This window comes from Corythoichthys intestinalis, chromosome 4 (assembly GCF_030265065.1).
Source record: "Corythoichthys intestinalis isolate RoL2023-P3 chromosome 4, ASM3026506v1, whole genome shotgun sequence".
Classification (NCBI taxonomy): domain Eukaryota; kingdom Metazoa; phylum Chordata; class Actinopteri; order Syngnathiformes; family Syngnathidae; genus Corythoichthys; species Corythoichthys intestinalis.
This window is the reverse complement of record NC_080398.1, coordinates 57,194,904-57,216,608: the sequence shown is the minus strand read 5'-3', so window position 1 is coordinate 57,216,608 and position 21,705 is coordinate 57,194,904. Positions and strand designations below refer to the sequence as shown.

The following is a 21,705-nucleotide window of genomic DNA, read 5'->3' as shown; positions in this document are numbered from 1 at the left end:
CGATTCGGCCGTGGAAGATTCGAGAACGATTCACAAACATTCAAATTCCGATTATTGAAATATGCCAAGTAAAGCAGAAGTACGACACACTCAGCGCGCCGCGCGGTCTTTGGTACGCAATTAGGGACGGAGCGAGAGTAGCTAAACATCATGCTTCTCATTACCCGGCCCCTCGGGTAACGCCAATGCTCAACTCACGGCTCTAGCTCAACTCATGCCACGAGATATAAAAAAAGACAAAAACATACCTGACTGCTGCCGAAAAGCTGCTACAAGCCACATTATGTTACGGTAGATATCATTTATATAGGACTAGATGCATTATAGCTTCGGTATCGTTACCAGCACATCTACAAAAAACTAGATGCGGGCGTTAGTAACGGCCGCCATCTTAAAGCAGTACACTTCCCTGCAAGGCTGTTGTAGCGAACCTTCCAAGCAAACCTAATTAACTTTTTATCTAAAATACTCCTAAATCGGTAAAATATTGACTTGAATCTATCTTTAAAATAGTTTTAAAACTTTTACATGTTGAAAGTAGACAAAAGAGAAATTATGGAATAACAGGAGCAATTTTAACAACTTTAACGGTTGATTCACAACATTAAATTAATTGAAAGTAGTTTAAAGCTGCTGATATAGAATGGGGACTGGAGCTTTTTATTTACTGTTATTTTTGTATATTTGTTTACTGCTATATGTTAACTTGATACCGAAATAGTAGTTTGGTTTAGCCTGAGAGGATTTTTGAACAATTTTGGAACTAATGTACAAAACAAATTAAAAAAAAAAAAAAAAAAAAAAAAAAAAGGAGTGGGGTGCATCAATAATCGTTTTATAATCGAATCGGAGCCTCTGAATCGTAATCGTAATCGAATCGTTAGGTGCCCAAAGATTCCCAGCTCTAATAGTAGTAGTGGTATGTGTTTTACATAAAATCAATTTGATCATATCTTGTTTAAGTCAAGTTCTTGTTCTAATGTTGAGCAACGTGAGCTGTAGCTGTGGGTACAGTCTATACGTTCTAGTTATTTCAATTTTATTTAAAATATTTCAGGTATTTTTCGTTATTTTATGTATTTATTTTAACATTACACTTGTGTTGATGTTCCAATTTGCAAATATGTTGTAAAAAATAAGAAAAATCCTGTCCAATGGAAATTTTATTTTATTTTATGAACCCATACATCTCAAAACAACACATTTTTAGAGCTATAATTGCAACACCGTGAAACTGTGATATTTTTGCTTAAGGTTATCATACTGTCAAAATCTCATACCAGCACATGCCTAGTTGGCACTACGTTAAAACGAGGTTATCAATACATTAAAATGAGATGTTAATACGTTCATACGAGGTTATCAATAGGTTGAAACGACTTTTCAATAGGTTTGAACGAGTTGTCAATGCATTCAAATGAGCTGGCAGTGCATTAAAACAAGACAGCCTTGGTAGAAATGTTTCACCAACACTGGTGGCTCGGTGCTTCCGTAAAATGTATACTTTATGGTTTTCAATGAACTTACAGTGTTACTGTTGTGTTACCAGGAAGTGAATGCAAGTTGTCCGCTGGTGTTTTGACAGTCAGTCTTGAGCTCTATCCGCCACTTACAGAGACGCTAAATGCTGACATCATCAGTACACAGGTAAAATATACCTGCACTCATGTTGACATTCTTAGAATGAGTATACCTAAGCATTTAACCACATTTTATATTTATTATTCAGCAATCTCTAGAAAGGCAGAGGAAAGCAGAGAGGGAGCGAATCTTTTTGGTTTATGCCAAGCAGTGGTGGAGGGAGTTTCTTGAAATCCGCTCATCGAACCAGTCCAAAATGGTCAAAATATTTGCGCAGGTTTGTATATGCTCACACTTTAATAATGTTTTATTTTAGTAACATTTGTGGGGAGATTCTATTTCACTGCTTTGCTAGGTTTCTGTCTAATCCGCAGGATGAAAATGGTATCAACAGGCCGGTGTGTTCCTATGTGCATATCCTCCGTGCTGGCCGACTCCTAGAGAGTCCTCGACGGGCGGCTCGCTTTGTCAGCCTTCTGGCGCATGAAAAGGCTCCGGTAGTGGGAGGAGGAGAGAAACATGAGCAGTGGTGCACATTGTTGGCTTTCCTGTGTAGAGGAAAGGTAAGAATGATGTCTCATTTGTTAGAAGTGAATTAGAGCCACTGCAACACATCAACCTTAATATTTATTAAATTTTAACCTGGTGATATTTGATGCAAAAGCTTTGAAAAACAAACCGTAAGATTTTCTTTTTCAATAAGATAATTTGAGAAGGAATTATATGTTTTTACATGAATATATGATTTATTTCTAGACTGATCAAAAAATATTTTTTTGGCTCATGTTTAAATCCTTTTATTTAATATTATTTTACATTTTGGCTATTAATGTGCATTGAAACCTGAAGCTATTCCCTCAGAAAAGTTTGAACAATAAATGCACACTACCATTCAAATGTTTGGGGTCATCTACGCAATTTTACTTCCATAAAAAGTCAAATAAGTTGCAAAATGAATTAAAAATATAGTCAAGATTAGAAATGATTTTTGTTCGAATTTTTTTTTTTTTTCCTTCCAACTTTGCATTTGTCAAACAATGCTCCTTTCGCAGCTGTCAAACAATGCTCCTTTCGCAGCAATTACAGCATTGCAGACCTTTGTCATTCCAGTATTTAATTTGTAGAGGTAATCTGGAGAGATTTCACCCCATGCTTCCAGAAGTCACTTTTTAAAGCAAAAGCAGATACAGTGGTACCTCTACATACAAATTTATTTGTTCCAGGACCTGATTTGTAAGTCGAAATGGTCGTATGTGGAGCGGGATTTTCCCTTACGAATACATTATATACGAATACATTATAATTTGATTAATTTGTTCGACAACCCAAAAACCTACGTTAAATCCTTAATACTGCTGATATAATTATAAATAGCAATTACCGTAATTTTCTCACTATAAGGCGCACCTGACTATAAGCCGCCACCCACCAAATTTGACACGAAAACTATATTTGTTCATAGATAAGCCGCACAGGACTATAAACCGCAGCTGTCCTCACTGTATTATGGGATATTTACACCAAAAGATATTAACCGCAAGTATTTTATTTGACAACGGCATCATACGACTGTCATAAGACAAAATGAACCACCATGAAGCTTTGAGCCAATTGGCTGCAAAACTTTATTGCTTCAAGAAGCTTCATTTAGCCATCACTGCTCCCTTGACAGTCAACCTCTGTTGTCAACACTGTTGCCGTCCAACATGTCGCCTAGCATGCATTGCAGCGCTACAGATGTAAATAACAATCAAAATTCATCTTCTGTGCTGATTATTCAGTTACTATTCCAGTTGTTTCATTAATTGCTATTTATGGTGTTTGGTAACACTTTATTTGACAGTGGCGCCATAAGACAAGATAATTATAGCATGGCACGGTCATGAGCATTCATGAACAGATGTAATTTAGTGTTATCTGGCAAATGATCTCACTTATGAATGGATGTAAAAGATATATATACATAGCAAAACAAATAAATTATAAATATAGATCAGAATAATATGATGATAATTATTATGTAAGGTTCTAATTTGGCAGTTGTGTTTTGCATGCTGTTCCTGAATGCACCATGTGACTGACGACAATGTGGGAGAGGTGCAGAAGAGTTTTTACTTTTTTTCATGTTGTTGGCTACAGCGAACAGTAGCCGTGTTGTGTTGCACAAGTGCTGTAATAAATGATCAACTCTTTATTTGTATTTTCTTTCTTTTTTCTCTCTTCTTCTCTTTCTCTTTTCTTTTTCTAAATGATTGAAAACCTGATGAAGCTGGCAATTTCCTTGCTTATGTTACAACAATAATAATTGTCACATTAAAGCAACACTAGGTAACTTTTTACTCTGTATAAACTATTTTCATAACGTGATTATATATTGACTGGCAACTAGTTGAATGACACCTCTTTTCTATGTTGAGGGGGTCAATATCGCTTTCACCGGCACTGATTAGCTTTGAGGAGGAGAGTGGCAGGAACCTTGCCTGATGAAAAAAAAAATTACAATGTGCTGACTGCATTACGGCATGCGTCACTTCCCACTCTACTCTCAATGCGAACGCTTTTGCGTGAACTCAACAAAGATGGCAGACCAGCAAAAGAGACAAGAATTTGTGTCCGAGGAGACAAAAAAGGGAGGCTACTAGGATAAAAGGACACTCAAGGATAAATATGGCTGGCTTCCATTCACTGGCGTAACCCTGTCCACCTCAGGAGGAGTGTTGGGGGTCATAGGGCTGGTGGGGAAATACGGTACAAAATCAAATGTTTCTTAGCTGCGACATCGTCATATGCTATTGGTAAGCCACAACTGGATTCATTACCTAATTGCTATTTATCCTTCACACAGCCGCTGGAAACAGAAATGTCGTTCAATCCATCTGCAGGCGACTGGTTGATCAATATTTTACGACACTGTTCACTGGCCCTCATGGGAAAAGCAATCTTCCTCATGGGCAAAACACTACCGCTTTTGTCCACCTGCGTCGCCAAAATCGTTCAAAACTGAAAAGTTAACGAGTGTCGCTTTAAGAGATCATAGAAATTTTCCGGCTGTATTGTCGAGCCAGTTCACTGACGTGCACACAACGCTCATATTTTTGTATCATTTCTATCTTGATTTCAATGCTAAGCGTCACCTTTCTCCATTTTTCACCACCTGGACTAACCGTCTTGTGACACAGTAGATTTCTCTCACAATAAAATCCGCTGTGTGTTCGTCTTGCGGGAAAACAATGAAATTGCAACGCTGTCATAAGATATCAAGACAAATGACCCCCTGAGTCCCCCTGGTCTGTCTCCGGCCCTGTTTGCCTTTCCCGACCGCGGCGGCTGCCGCTGCCCTCCTATCGGCGGGTTCGTTGGCAGGGCCTCTCGGGGCCCATGGGGCCTTGGATGGGGCTTGTTGTCCCCTGCCGGTGGGGTGGATATCCCCTGGTCTCCGGCACTTGGCGTAGCGCCTGCTGGGGGTGCGGGGTGAGTGCTCAGGCGGCAGGGGGAGGAGTGGGCGGATGGGAGGGGGTGCCGGGGGTGATGTGGGCGGGGGTTGATCCAAGCCCTGGCGCTTCCCCCGCCCTGCGGTCGGTGGTTCTGGCGGATGGGGCCTTGCCTGCTGGAGCCTGCCTCTTGATTCACTCACTCCTCACTTTGCACTGGCACCTACATACTCATTCATTCCTCCGGGAAGAGTCGGGACGGGGCCATACAGTCCCGGCCCGGCTCCCTCTTGATTTTAATGCATCGCACACCAAGGTTGTGGTATGGATGGGACCCATGGGGGGGTTACATCATGGTTGCCTCCTCATGGTAGGCCCCGCCATTCCTGCGCCTTTTTTAACGCACCACACACATCATACTCCACAGGGGAGCTTCAGCAAAGGGCGGTAGGACAGGCGGCTGGGTAGAAATTTCATGCTACCCTCCCATTTCCCCCAAGTTGAGCTGTCCTATTTTAATGCATACATTGCACTACCCTCCCCACAAAATCCCATCATGGTGCTGGGTAATGGCTGCCAGCCGGGGACCCGGCAGCCACAGTAATAGGGTGGTAGGTGGGTCCCACACTTTTTCTGTATAGCGTGGCTCCCGGGGCGTGACCTCTTCTCTGCCTGGGCTGCCAGCCGCGGGAGTATGGGGAGGTCGAGGCTCCGATCTCGTGTCCCCCCACGACGGCTCCTTGGGATTCCCCTGCTTCCGCCTTCCCCTTTCTTCTCTGCCTGTTTTTTCCCCCTGTGCCCCGTCATGGGTCGCTGGCTGGACGCCGGTGTGTCACCCACCATGCCCTACCATGGGCTTGATGGGCTGTTGGGGGTCCCGTAGCATGCCGTGTCGGTTGGGGGGGCTGCGGCTCGTGGGCCGGGTGGGCAGACGGGGGTGGCTGTGGACGGGAGTTTGGGGATGCGTCCCCTCTTCCCATCCCTGAAGGCCGGTAGATGGGGCCGGTAGATGGGGGGGAACCCTGGGGGGGTGACGATGGCTTCTTGTGTTTCTTTTCTTTTCTTCTGTTCCGCCATAACCCCTTTTTGTTCGCTGCTTTGTCTTAATAAACGAGGTATGTTGAATGATCACAATGGGAGTATGTCATACACCAAAGTAAAACATTAAAACTGTTCAGACCAACCGGACATTGAGACTTCCTTTATCCGTGTCAAACAGCTGAACAGGATCAGGTTTAAAAAAAAACTAACAAAAACACACAAAAAAAAAAAAAAAAAACAAACAAAAAAAACAAATGATGAGTCAGATTTTTCATTGGATGTTGAAAGAATCGTTTACCGAGGTACCACTATATTTGTAAATACAGTATCTTATTTTGAATAACTACAGTATATATGTGTAATTATACCATCAGTGTGCTTCCATCGAAGACGACAAATTTGAAAATGTTTTCTGTTAAGAGGCGTGAAGAAGAGGATTTGAGCAAGTGTTAATAGCAATATTTGATGGAATTTTGGAGCGGGACGTTGTTGTGCAGTTACGCATCTTCTTGTATTTCCCAGACCACCACAGGATAAATGTTCCCCGTTGCTCTGCTGTTTGTGCCTGGCAAGACAGACCCAACACAGCTCTCACAAAGTGGCGCTTGTCAGCCATGATTTATGAGTTTCATTCCAAGGAAAATTAATTTAGCCCCGTCTGTCCCCAGCCTGTTCAGATGTTGCTGTTCACATTAGCACTACTGGAGAACATCTATCATTCTGAGTTGTCCTGAGCTCAAGCCAGCATATTGTAGCAGCAGTCACACCTCTTTACTGGAAAATATGTTGCAGGATTAAGAGAGTTGCTTGCTAGCGCCGTCACAAAGCATATTGAACACACTAAAATGCAGCAGCTGCATATTTAATACTGTAATAGTGAAAAACAAATGTGAGCCCCCACATTTTTAAATTCATTTAGTCCTGGAAACAACTTGGAGTCATGTTGAACTGAGTTGAGGAGTTACATTTGTACAAAATGATTGCTTTACCATGATTTTAGGCAATTACGATCATATTAGGTGTAATCATAGTTACGCAAAGCCTTTCAATACTCAAACAAGGCTCAGACCCTCTTGCTACAACAACAAAACGAATTTTGAACACAAATCATTCCTACCTCCCTTGAAATATTTTCCACACAATTTTGTTTTGTATCAAATGGTATTAAAATTAGGGCTGGGCAATGATTACAAATTCTAATCGGGATTAATAGCATAAAATCCTTGCGATTAACTGTGATTAATCACATTGTCATACACACAAACCAATAGTAAATTTAAAAGTAGTACAGTGATCCATCGTTTTTCGTGATTAATGGAGCCCAGAACGCGCCGCGATAAGTGTAAAAAGTAGCGCACCCCCCCCCCCCCTTTTTTTTTTTTTGTGTGTACAATGTATTTATTCAGATTTAGCACTGGAAAGAGATGCACGTATAAGATACATATACATGCACATATAAGACATGTTTTTTTCACTTTTTTCAAAAGTAGTATTTTAAAATTATATTTATTTATATATACTGTCTTGTAATAAATGTTTTTTTGTATACACACGCACATTCATTCCAGTGCCCACCCCACCCCATCCCCCCAGAATGCGCACACAGAGCCTCGCACCAAATCCTCTCACATACACACTGTTACCTCCCTTGATGTGACTTGAGATCACAAACTGCTCTCGATCGCTGTGTACCTTGTGGACAATCACGCCGGGCCAGCTGCCTCTAACCCCGCCATGCACACACATTACAGCGCGCGCTTCCCTATCTCTCACCACCCGCGTATGCACACAGAGATCAAACTTGTTAACATTTATTGGCAGTTAAACGATGATTGACATGTGCGGCGCAATCATCTGTCACCATCGTTAACTTCAATAAGCAACTCCAATGCACGCAGTCTTGCCTGGGGAATCAGAGAGCAAAGAGAGAGGGAGGGCCTGACAGTGACACGGATCCGCGATAGACTGAGGGCGCGAAGTTTGAAGTGCGAAGTAGCGAGGGATCACTGTATACCTTAGGGCTAGGCAATATAGACCATAAATGATAGCCTGATATATTTAGGCTGAATTTCGATATACGATATACAGTATACTTACAAACGTCGCTACATACATAATTTACAGGTTAAGACAAACATCAACGGGAAAATATTGCCTCTTGATGCGAAAGAAATGGAAAGAACTCAGTTGGCTAAGAGGGACCTCTACTGTATGTGTGTATCCCAGCGTCCTCTTCATTTGCCCCTCGTGTTCCGACAGCTTTACATGAGTGTACTAACTTTTATTCTTTATTCTTGTTTTTTTTTCCCATTATGCACAACTGTGATTTTATGTTTATTGTGCAATAATCTAATTGTAACATGTATCATGCTTTGATACATTTATATGCATTCTAAAATATTTATGTCTGAATTTTGAGGGGCTTGGAACAGATTAGGGCATTTACATGGAAAACGCGTCTTTGCCTACAGAATTGACAAGTTACAAAACTACTTCCAGAACCAATTTCCTAAGTAGAAGTACCACTGTATATACTGTATATCCTGATGTTTTCCTTCCAAAGTGAGAAATATAACAAATATGACGTCACAAGTAATTTTATTGAAACCGGTTATTTCGGTGAACAGTGGCATTTTCTGCTTCATTTTTTTCACCTGTTTCATGAATGCTCAGTTATGGAAATATATTAACATAAATACTACATAACAACAGGTGTACCTTATTTGAAATTTAAGCTTTGTAAGGTGCACACTTGAATCATATTGATATATGCAATATAGTCTAATTCCATATCACATTAAGAAATATATCAATAGTAGTTTTTAGATCGATATATTGCCCAGCCCAATGCTGATTATTAGTAGTTAGAGGGGCCGATAACCAATTTCAGAAGCCGATATTCATTTGCAGTAAGTGTAAAAATTGGTGTAAACAAAATTGAATAATACAAAACTTCATTGAATTGCCTAAAGCATGTTTATAAGCATGTAAATCACACATTATGCTAATTATCTTTAGCATGTAGAATAATAGCTCCAGAAGTGCCTGAATTTCCTAGACTAAGAATCAATAACTTACAGAAATGCCTTTCTTTATTAAATGCTTCATTGAATGAGTCCACTTAAATCCACTCATTGCTGAGAACTGCCACGCGTGCACACACACTCAATGAGTTGCCACAGCACACAACTGTTTAACAAGCTAAACGATAATTGACAAATTTGGTGTCTTTGAAAGTAGCACTGCTAAGCTTCTCTGGCAAGATCAAAGTTTCAACGCCAGTCAATCATCGTTAACTTTAACAAGCAAAACTTGCAGTGCACTGCTGACCACGAACGCAGCGGGAGGGAGCGGGAGGCTGTACGAGCATGAAGCAGACAAACAAATATATTTTTAAAAATTTAAAAACCCAATCCTTTTCACCCGATTCTGATCCTGTGAAAATGGCGCAATCCCTAGTCCCTATCTCTAGTTTTAAATGGACTGGATATCCGCCGGTCGGATTATTTGAGGGAAAAAAAAAAAGGCCATACCGTTATAGAGTTCGTCAAATTTTCAAATATTGGCCAATATATCATTCTATCTCTATAATAAGCTTACCTCGACATGCGATCCTTTGACATCCGATGTAAAATTTGACTCATCATTTGTCTCGACATATGACGACATGCTCGAAATACAACGATTTCTAACAGCGTCGCAATTTCATTGTTTTCCCGCAAGACGGGCGTACGGTGAATTTTCTTGTGCGAGAAATCAACACAAGTCCCAAGAAGGTTAGTGCAGGTGGTGAAAAAAAGCAAAAAGGTGACGTTGTGGAGACGTTCGAGACAGAAAATAAACTCCAGAAGTGATTATGAGGATTTTGTAATATCTACATGTCACTCCAAGAGTTACAGCCTTGTTAGGTAAACAGAAGCATTTAATAAAGCCAAGCATGTTTCTACTACAGTACTATATTCTTCTTTAAAAATGATTCGGTGGGACAGTTATGTTTAAAGCTGATCACAATTATTACATTTGAAGTGCCTAAATTTATATATATATATATATATATATATATATATATATATATATATATATATATATATATATATATATATATATATATATATATATGGTATGCTCGTCAGTGAACTGGCGAACTGGCTTGACAGTACGGCCGGAATATGTCTATGATCTTGACGATCCTTCGACGACCTCGTTCGCCAGACTTTATAAGTTAAGATGACAATTCTTATTATTATTGTAACATCGACAAAGAAGTCGCCAGCTTCATCAGGTTTTTAATAAGTTATTTCAGAACTTGTGCAACACAACATGGCTACTCTCCGCCATAGCCGACGCCAACAACAATATGAAAAGAAAAATATTCCGCATCTCTGTCATCAGTCACATGGTGCGTCCAGGAACAGCATGCAAAACATAACCACCACATAAGAACCCAATTCTTTACATTATTATTATCATAATTCACATTTGTATTTATAATTTATTTGTTTTAGTATGTGTGATTGCTATTTGTAATTGTACCAGCAGTATTTATCAAGAGGTTAGCGTAGTTTTCTGGGCTGTGGAACGAATTAATCGAATTATAATGTATTCTCATGGAAAAGTCCAATTCGACATACGACCATTTCGTCGTACAAACCAAGTCCTGGAACGGATTAAATTTGTATGTAGAGGTCCCACTGTATTGTAGTATATACAGTGGTTGTATACACCACACTCTGAATGAGCCCACAGGTTTGTCCACAACTCTAATGGACAGTTCTCAATACAGACACACATGAAGCAGACAACATTTTCTCTGTTGGTTCTGATGGTAATATACGATTAAAAATTTGTGAGTTACCTAGTTAACGTAATTAATTAAAATGTATACTTAGTTGGGATAGCAATACTGTCAAGAGACTACCACAATGTTCGTACACATTTATCATTGATCATTTTAACCTCACTGGTGTTATCCACAGGGGGACTGTGAAGATCATTCGACCCTGTTGTGCAGCCTCCTCTTGGGCTTCGGCCTTGACGCCTATGTTTGTGTGGGCACCAAAGCCAAGGGCATACCTCATACCTGGGTCCTGACCCGAGGAACTGATGGAAGTATCACTTTCTGGGAAAGCCTGACCGCACACAGGTTTGTTTCTGCTTGTCTGCTTCCCACTCGTGTCCGAGTATTTGTCTCATTCGTTTATCAGCCTATCTTCGTGGGAGGTGTTTATGTCTCATATGACTTGAAAGGCCTAGTCTATGGTGGAATAATCGCTAGCATGGTCCACAAGAGAGGGTAGGTGGAGGACGGGGTTGTTTTTGTCTCACTTGTCTTCTCCTCTGTTTTGCCTCTTCGTTTTCCATTCGTTTTTCTTCAAAACTCCCAATGCTTTGCCGAATAGTTCTCCTCCATGTTTCACAGTCCATGGCCGCTTGCTCCAATGAGTAGGGGTCGATGTTGGTTAGTGCCAGAGTGCGCTTAAGCTGGTCTTTGTTGCTCATCGTTGGGGCCCATCGTAGTCTAGTGCCGTTTGTGAGCTCGCCGTAGAGCATTATTTTGTGGTGCCGGGATGGATCCATTCTCTGGACTTGGCCTGCCCTCCAGAGACTGTGGTAAATAAGGCTGCAACAACTAATGGATTAAATCGATGAATAAATTAGTTGCCAATTTGATAATTGATTTTTGCCGGCAGCTATGAGCCGTTTGGGTCTTTGTTTGTGTGTAATGTGAGGCTGTGCACGCGCCAGTGATTAGATGGTAAAGAGAGTTCACTGCTACACTAAGGATCGGTTGTTGAATCAAAAATATTGGTGTCGAAAGTTAGATTGTCTTTTGTGTTGTTAGCTCCAGTGTGCCTCTGTTAGAGGTGCGTAAATGAAGCCAGTTGTATTGTTTGTTGATGAGACGTTACTACTTAACACAGGGCGCTAAGCTAGATAGCGATTATGCTAATCAGTGTCTTAAGTGTCTTTTTTTATTGTTTATTGGAGAAGCATATGAGCACTTCAGTTATTGTTGGATAATAAAATTGTCTCATTTTTTTATGGTGGTGTGGCTCTACCACCATATTTTTAAAATGTCTCAGCCTGTAATGCTGGAAGTACTCTAGGCCTTTAGTGTCACTCCGGTAGATGGTCCACAGTTCCCATTTATACAAAAGTGTGGGAGTAGAAGTAAGAATGCTCCTTATGTAGGTATGGAAATTGGTCCACTTCCTCTAGGAGATGTCCATTAATTGTAGTGTTCGTGTTTGGGATTGCCCGACCAGGTGGATGTTGAATCATTGTAACTTGCTTGCCAAAACGTTTGTAAAAATTTGTTTCCGCTCACATACTAGCAAAATGCCTCATGGCTCCTGTTAAGTGCTGTAAAAAAATGACTGGGCCTGGTAAAAATGAAGGTCGCGAGAGCCGGTTGTAGAAAAAAAGACATTTATTACAAACAAAAATCAAAATGTGCAAAATTACTTGATTACATAAAAAATGGTAACATAGATAGTAGAGGTGGGAATCTTTGGGCACCTAACGATTTGATTACGATTCAGAGGCTACGATTCGATTATAAATCAAGTGATCAGCTTTCAGCAGGTAGGACCCACTGGTCATCATCAGGCTGGCTGGTCTTTTATACTAGTCTGATGATGATTAGGCTCAGCTGGGCAATCTGGGAGGAGAAAATGAGTGAATGAATTAATGAAAACAAAAATAAAAAAACTACGGCCTTGTGCCGTAACAGTCCCGCTTCCACTTCCCGCCAGAGGTGGACATTGTGTAGTGATCATTTTGTCTTGTACCAGTAATTTGTGGTGTCCAAAAAAATCTTCTTTATTACATTGTAACCAAAATGAGCATGCTTTTCGCTTTGCTCAGGTACCTTCATCAAGCCATAGACCCAGATGCCCCACCTCTGGCCCCCCAACCAAAACCCTCATACCCCTACCGCACTGTGGGCTGCATTTTCAACCACCAGAGCTTCTTTGCAAACTGTCAGCCTTCTGACGCTGTGGAGCTTTGTGTCTTTGATCTCCAGGTAAAAACAATTGTTTAAATGTATTTTATTATGTAATACAAATTATCGGCTTGGCTAAAAAAAACTAAACATATGGAAACCGCTGTTTGACGTGAAAGAATTGTACCATTACCCTCATTTTAGAATCAATCTCGTTGGAAAGCAATGAGTGAAGAGGCTCTGAAGTCAGTGTGTGTCTCTGGTGCCACCAGCTCTCTGCCCCCTCTCCCTCCACTCAGCTCATCATCTCTTGATGCGGCTGCTGTCAGCAATCAGCTGGAGCTTGAGATGAGGCACTTGATCTTTGAGCACAGGAAGGTATGATGTAAATCTGCAGTGGACAGAGTCCACTTCCATTCAAGTTCGGACTCATTTTTCTCAGTTCTGTTTTCTGCACTGAAGTGCAAGTTAAACTCAAGCCGCACAACCTTCATTGGAGATCATTTACAAACATTTAACGTTATTTACGCATCCAAGTTAATATTAGCTGATCACAAACAAGCCTAATGTCTACTATTTCATCTCTCTTTCAGGACATGAGCTTGACAACAATCTGGGATGACCATTTGTCCTACCTGCTGTCCTCAGCCTTGTCAGCCTATGAGATGGAGCGCTGCACTGGTGTCTCATGTGGAAATGAGGAATTTCAGGATGCAGTAAGGAGGGCTGTCCCGGACGGGCACACATTTAAAGGCTTCCCCATCCACTTCCTTCACCGCAATGCCCGTAGAGCTTTTTCCACATGCCTCAAGTAAGCTCGGAACTCCTTTTAATACAGCCGTCTTGTTTCTTTTACATTTATGGCACGGCCATTTTTTTTTTTTTCTAGGGCTGCAGTTATCGATTATTTAAGTAATCGATTACTCTGAACTAGTTAGTTCCAATAATTGATTAATTGGATTAGAAACATTTAATGCTTTACAGAATAAATGTTAGATGTAAAACAAAGGGTTGCTAAGATTGCACGCTCAATAGGGCAAAAATAAAATAACAAAATAAAATTCCTGACTGGCAAACTAACAAACTAGCAGAATTGCACTTTAAATTCACAAGAGCAATAAATTTATTTAAAGTTAAAGTACCTGATCTTAGCCTCAAATGGTATAAAAAAATGAATAAATGAGAATCTAAGTAAACAAAAAAACAATTGGCTAACTTGCATAGCAAAAGTCTAGCTTAAATGCTATAAAATAGTAACTTTTTTTTTATACAAAGCTCTTAACAAATCATTCAAACACTTATTCTCACAAAAGAAAAACCGCAAAATATACTTCTAAACTAAATAATGAATGCATAAACAAAATTATTAGCTCAAACAAAAACATACTTAATGTTGGTCTAAACAGGGAGCGGCTGGATTCAGCCATGTTAGATGAGTTATGGCATATTCACTGTTTATACTAGAGGGCAGTGTATCCACGCAAATCAATAAAACTAAATGCAACACTTTCAAAACAAACCATTACGCCACTCTAATTTAACAAATCCTTGAAGCAGCAAAATTTCATTTGGAAGCTTTTTTCTATTCAAATTATTCGAGTCAATCGATTAATCGTTGCTGCTCTATATTTTTATTGTAATATTTACTGTATTACTACTGTGGTAAGTTTATGTTAGTAATAGATTTACAGTGGGGCAAATAAGTATTTAGTCTACCACTAATTGTGCAAGTTCTCCCACTTGAAAATATTAGAGAGGGCTGTAATTGTCAACATGAGTAAACCTCAACCATGAGAGACAGAATGGGAACCCCCCCCCAGAAAATCACATTGTTTGATTTTTAAAGAATATATGTGCAAATCATGGTGGAAAATAAGTATTTGGTCAATACCAAAAGTTCATCTCAATACTTTGTTATGTGCCCTTTGTTGGCAATGACGGAGGCCAAATGTTTTCTTTAACTTTTCACAAGCTTTTCACACACTATTGCTGGTGTTTTGGCCCATTCCTCCATGCAGATCTCCTCTAGAGCAGTGATGTTTTGGGGCTGTCAGTGGGCAACACGGACTTTCAACTCCCTCCACAGATTTTCTATGGGGTTGAGATCTGGAGATCTCATTCTTTCCTTTACACAGATCAGTCGTCCTGATCCCTTTGCAGAAAAACAGCCCCAAAGCATGAGGTTTCCACCCCCATGCTTCACAGTGGGTATGGTGTTCTTCGGATGCAATTCAGTTTTCTTTCTCTTCCAAACACGAGAACCTGTGTTTCTACCAAAAAGTTGTATTTTGGTTTCATCTGACCATAACACATTTTTCCAGTCCTCTTCTGGATCATCCAAATGCTCTCTAGCGAACCGCAGACGGGCCTGGACGTGTACTTTCTTCAGCAGGGGGACACGTCTGGCAGTGCAGGATTTGAGTCCCTGGCGGCGCATTGTGTTACTAACAGTAGCCTTTGTTACTGTGGTCCCAGCTCTCTGTAGGTCATTCACTAGGTCCCCCCGTGTGGCTCTGGGATTTTTGCTCACCGTTCTTGTTATCATTTTGACTCCACGGGGTGAGATCTTGCATGGAGCCCCAGATCAAGGGAGATTATCAGTGGTCTTGTATGTCTTCCATTTTCTAATAATTGCTCCCACAGTTGACTTCCTTACACCAAGCATTTTACCTATTGCAGATTCAGTCTTCCCAGCCTGGTGCAGGTCTACAATTTTGTCTCTGGTGTCCTTCGACAGTTCTTTTGTCTTGGCCATAGTGGAGTCGGAGTGTGACTGACTTACAGTGCCTTGCAAAAGTATTCGGCCCCCTTGAATCTTGCAACCTTTCGCCACATTTCAGGCTTCAAACATAAAGATATGAAATTAAATTTTTTGTCAAGAATCAACAACAAGTGGGACACAATCGTGAAGTGGAACAACATTTATTGGATAATTTAAACTTTTTTAACAAATAAAAAACTGAAAAGTGGGGCGTGTAATATTATTCGGCCCCTTTACTTTCAGTGCAGCAAACTCACTCCAGAAGTTCAGTGAGGATCTCTGATTGATCCAATGTTGTCCTAAATGACCAATGATGATAAATAGAATCCACCTGTGTGTAATCAAGTCTCCGTATAAATGCACCTGCTCTGTGATAGTCTCAGGGTTCTGGTTAAAGTGCAGAGAGCATTATGAAAACCAAGGAACACACCAGGCAGGTCCGAGATACTGTTGTGGAGAAGTTTAAAGCCGGATTTGGATACAAAAAGATTTCCCAAGCTTTAAACATATCAAGGAGCACTGTGCAAGCCATCATATTGAAATGGAAGGAGCATCAGACCACTGCAAATCTACCAAGACCCGGCCGTCCTTCCAAACTTTCTTCTCAAACAAGGAGAAAACTGATCAGAGATGCAGCCAAGAGGCCCATGATCACTCTGGATGAACTGCAGAGATCTACAGCTGAGGTGGGAGAGTCTGTCCATAGGACAACAATCAGTCGTACACTGCACAAATCTGGCCTTTATGGAAGAGTGGCAAGAAGAAAGCCATTTCTCAAAGATATCCATAAAAAGTCTCGTTTAAAGTTTGCCACAAGCCACCTGGGAGACACGCCAAACATGTGGAAGAAGGTGCTCTGGTCAGATGAAACCAAAATTGAACTTTTTGGCCACAATGCAAAACGATATGTTTGGTGTAAAAGCAACACAGCTCATCACCCTGAACACACCATCCCCACTGTCAAACATGGTGGTGGCAGCATCATGGTTTGGGCCTGCTTTTCTTCAGCAGGGACAGGGAAGATGGTTAAAATTGACGGGAAGATGGATGCAGCCAAATACAGGAACATTCTGGAAGAAAACCTGTTGGTATCTGCACAAGACCTGAGACTGGGACGGAGATTTATCTTCCAACAGGACAATGATCCAAAACATAAAGCCAAATCTACAATGGAATGGTTAAAAAATAAACGTATCCAGGTGTTAGAATGGCCAAGTCAAAGTCCAGACCTGAATCCAATGGAGAATCTGTGGAAAGAGCTGAAGACTGCTGTTCACAAACACGCTCCATCCAACCTCACTGAGCTCGAGTGTTTTGCAAGGAAGAATGGGCAAGAATGTCAGTCTCTCGATGTGCAAAACTGATAGAAACATACCCCAAGCGACTTGCAGCTGTAATTGGAGCAAAAGGTGGCGCTACAAATTATTAACGCAAGGGGGCCGAATAATATTGCACGCCTCACTTTTCAGTTTTTTATTTGTTAAAAAAGTTTAAATTATCCAATAAATTTTGTTCCACTTCACGGTTGTGTCCCACTTGTTGTTGATTCTTGCCAAAAAATTAAAATTTTATATCTTTATGTTTGAAGCCTGAAATGTGGCGAAAGGTTGCAAGGTTCAAGGGGGCCGAATACTTTTGCAAGGCACTGTAGGTTCTGGACAGGTGTCTTTTATACCGATAATGAGTTAATACAGGTGCCATTAATACAGGTAACGAGTGGAGCCTCGTTAGACCTTTTTAAAAGAAGTTAAACCTCTTTGACAGCCAGAAATCTTGCTTGTTTGTGGGTGACCAAATACTTATTTTCCACTCTAATTTGGAAAAAAAATCTTTAAAAATCAAACAATGTGATTTTCATTTTTTTTTTTTTTTCACATTCTGTTTCTCATGGTTGAGGTTTACCCATGTTGACAATTACAGGCCTCTCTCATCTTTTTAAGTAGGAGAATTTGCACAATTGGTGGTTGACTAAATACTTATCTGCCCCACTGTATTTACAAATCTGTAGGATCGGAACTGAACTCGACTGTAATTAAAGAGGCTAAGTTTACTCTATTCCAAATAGCCACTGCAACTACAGTATGCAAACGACTGGGATGGGCAAATATTATAAAATGTGACGGACATGGATTAGTGCTATACGATTATGACCAAAATGATAACCATGATTACTTTGATCAATACTGTAATCACGATTATTTTACATTGTACAGATAACATATGAATTGTATTCTACTTTTTGACTTATAATATGGAAGCAGTTTTTCGTGTAAAATGAATCTTTAAAGTGCCTGTGACACCATAAAAAAAATCTTAAATAGCATTATTATGTTAATTAAAATAATTTTGAGACGATTCAACTATATACAACAATTTGGCAAAGCGCAGATGATGAGAAATGAGGCTTTCAATCTGCCGATTAGCTACTCCTGTCATTATAGTGCTCTGGCGCCGCCATCTGGGTGATGATGTCGACAGAGTAATGATTTCAGCTGATTTAGAATTCAGCCCAATGGAGAAGGAGGAAAATGCGACAGAGAGCAGCAAATGGTTGTTATTGTTTTTATCTTTCTATTCCAATATTTTTACAGGTTATTCTTTTTATCTAAGCCTTTTTTCCCCAATTGCTAAATAAATTGTATGGTCATGACAAATAACAGTGTTGTGCTAAATGGAATATGAAATATTAAAATGCATTTATTCACCTCCCGAACTGTATTTTATGCCACCGGAGTTAGTCTGGCTTTTGTCATTTCCCTGCCCCGGCTTTGGAGTGGAGAGTGTAAACAAAACAGGAGGTGTGGAAGCTAGGCGACATGCTAACCCGAACCGAGCGGCTGTTCCAAGCCTCTTCCTCGCCTTTCGAAAATGAAAAAGAACACAAAACTGCCCCGACTCATGTCACACATGGCGGCGGGGGTGATTGTCTTCACCGATCAGCCAGTTCCCGGCGGTGAGCAAGTTTCAGCTCGTCGTTCTGCTGCGGCCCCAGCAGTCAGGCAGTGCTCGTCGTCGGGGACGCAGAGGGGGATGAACGCCGAAAATGGCGCATTCCCGGTGGACAAACCGGCCGAAGTCGGAGCGCGTGGCTGCCCGAGCCCAAGCTGAGTATAGCGCTCTCTAAGCGGGCACGAGAAGAGGGCGCAAAGGGTGGTGGAAGTCTCGACAATCGAAAACTGGAGACGAGAGCGGGGGGCTCCCCGGGCCCAAGCTGAGGATAACGCTCTTTAGGCGGGCACGCCTTTATTGGCCGGCAACCATGGCATGCGACAAGCGGACAGTCGTTGGCTGAGTGGCCTTCTCGGTGGACAGGGAGCATTGTCACCCACAAAATGCAAGCCAACTCCTTATTAAAACGTTTGACATGATCCCAGTATTTAACATAACATAAAACGCGTAGCTTACTCACTTTGTCATCCGTCTAATGGTCTCTAGATGGTCGGACTTGTTTTGCCCATTCTTCGCGGTGAACATGATCTTTTGGAAATCCAAAAAGCCTTACACCACTCTCCCTGGTGTAGCAACAGAAACCTGCAGCACATTGGGCTGGCGTGATGCGAAAAATAAATTAATCCGCAAAATACTGTAATCACGATTATTTTACATTATACAGATAATCAGCTGAATCCCCAGTCCTTCTGCATACTATATTAAAGGCTGTATTGTGAAGCTGATTAGTCCGCTGACGTCACATTCGCCTTCTTCCTCAATCCAGTCTCTAGCCGGAAGTCACTCATTTTCATGGCGCGGGATTCGAATTATAATATCGATCACTAGGACTGCAGCTATCGAATATTTTAGTAATCGAGTAATCGACTGAAAATTCTATCGATTAATCGAGTAATCGGATAAAAGATATATATTTTTAGGTCAAGAGCAATTATACATGAAAAAACAAGACATTTCATCTAATATTGAACCATTTCCAGTGAATCAATGGCTTTATTTTCGATGTACATTGTTGAAAACAGCCGAGAATTGCATCTTAGATGTAAGTATAATAAAAAAAAGACTAATTCACTGCTTTCACTCACTCAAAAAACTTTTAGATCTTAAAAAATATATATATTTCTTACCTAAAAATGCCATTACACGTATTAACACACATCTCTTAAACGTTAGGTTGTTTCCCACGTGTTTCAATTGAATTTCTATTTGTGTCAAGCTATTTTTTAAGTTCTAGTTACATTTTAAGTCTAAACTGTACGTCCTGATAGGATTTTGAGTTTTTGCACTGTTCAAAATAAATGTATGATACCTGCTGTATTGGAGCACATTAGGGATCAGTGCTACAGTACTTGGTGTTTTATCCAACAATGACTACTGAGCTAAAATTAACAGTTAGCATTATTAAGTTTTTATTTTACACCCTCATCACTCTACAGCGCTATGTTTTCACAGATTAAATAAAGCCTGTATGTAAGACACGTTAGCCACGCATCGACAGTGGTCATAATTAATAGAAACCTAGCCCTATGTAGGGCTAACGTTACGTGAGCGATTGATACTAACGTGAATCTTATGTATTAGCGCTTAGAAGTCTACTGCTTTAAGATGGTTGCTGTTTACTAACGCCGCTGACTCTGTCATTTCGCATCTAGTTCAACATACATGTGATCTCTAAGAGACACATCAGACGCTAACTGCTACCACCGTAGCATCATGCGGGGCTAATTTTTAGCAACGTCGGTGTCGTTTATAGCGGTTGTTGGCTGCAGTTTTTTTTTTTTTTTTTTTTTTTTTTTTTTTTTGTAATTGCTTCTTCCTCTATGCACATGACATCAGTGCGTTGTCCCGCATTAAAAGTAGTCCGGGCAAAACGTAATGCTTAGAGCTGTCAAAATTAAACGATTACTCGAGGTGAATAAAATTACTCGGATCAGTTTTTGAACTCGACTTGCTCGAGTATTCGTTTCAGCTCTACATCCACACACTTCCAAGCGGTCAATTTCATTCAGGAGCATAAAATATTGCATGTCATATGAAATAAACATGCTTTTTTGTTTCACAGGCACTTTATTAAAGCTAATGAATTATCATTCAGGAGCAAATCATTAAAAAAAAAAAACAAATACATTAATTTACCCAAGAATTTAAGCTTCTGTAATGGCTAACTGAATATATATGCCATTACGTTGTTTAACATCACTTCCCAGTCATCTGAAACAAGTCTGAATGTTGATCCCTTTCAAGCCACCCATTTGATGATTTGTTTAGGTCAAAATCCTGCAGCCCATCAATGCTTAGCCAAATAATAACATTTAAAGAATGAAACTTTCCCCAAATTTTTGAAATAGCCAACATTTTTAAAGGAGCGTAGCCATTTTCTGTCTATTTGGGCTTCTTTAATGTCGACTCATACCATACATAATGCAGTATCAGTTATACATAATCATTTCTGTTTTATATTGCTGTGCAGGTCGCGATTCTGCGAGGAGATAGTGTGTTGCCGTGGTGACCATGTGAGGATGGCCCTGCGTGTTCGAGTCTTTATTTATCCAGAAAATGTTTGTGCCGTGTGGTTCATGTTTGCGTGTAAATATCGCTCTGTGCTCTGACATGTTTAGGTGGATGTCTGTCTAGAGATACTATATTATGAGCAAAAAAGTCACAGGTACATTAGTGACTGTGTGATCATCATGCTTTTGTTGCATTAAAGTCTCTGAAACTTGCACATTTTTACCGTATTCACAGTATATAATTTTGTTGACTTGTAAATAAAACTTTTTAAACGTTAATGTACTTGTGTGAATTTTTAAAAAAAATTTACGATGACTTACCACAATAAACATACAATGTGTTGTATTTTATATTTGTGAAAGATATTCACGCACATAATTGATGTTTTGCAGATAAAATGCCTATCTTGTTAATGCTTGGTTCGCAAATTGAGTAGTATATTAAAATATTTACTGAATGTAAAAATGCAAAGGCTCGCAGCAATG

The 21,705-nt window shown here is 40.3% G+C and overlaps 1 protein-coding gene across 1 annotated transcript in view; it reads left to right on the top strand.

Annotated features, from left to right (window-relative positions):
* The window catches only part of cep76 (centrosomal protein 76), a 43,417-nt gene extending 21,919 nt beyond the window's left edge, over positions 1-21,498 (top strand). The window contains exons 6-13 of the mRNA XM_057835381.1: positions 1,550-1,647; positions 1,730-1,858; positions 1,956-2,144; positions 11,030-11,196; positions 12,921-13,080; positions 13,204-13,377; positions 13,593-13,810; positions 21,180-21,498. Of these exons, the coding sequence (XP_057691364.1) occupies positions 1,550-1,647; positions 1,730-1,858; positions 1,956-2,144; positions 11,030-11,196; positions 12,921-13,080; positions 13,204-13,377; positions 13,593-13,810; positions 21,180-21,318 (1,274 nt within the window). The 3' untranslated portion in view covers positions 21,319-21,498. The remainder of the gene's footprint in view (positions 1-1,549; positions 1,648-1,729; positions 1,859-1,955; positions 2,145-11,029; positions 11,197-12,920; positions 13,081-13,203; positions 13,378-13,592; positions 13,811-21,179) is intronic.
* The last annotated feature ends 207 nt before the right edge of the window (positions 21,499-21,705 follow it).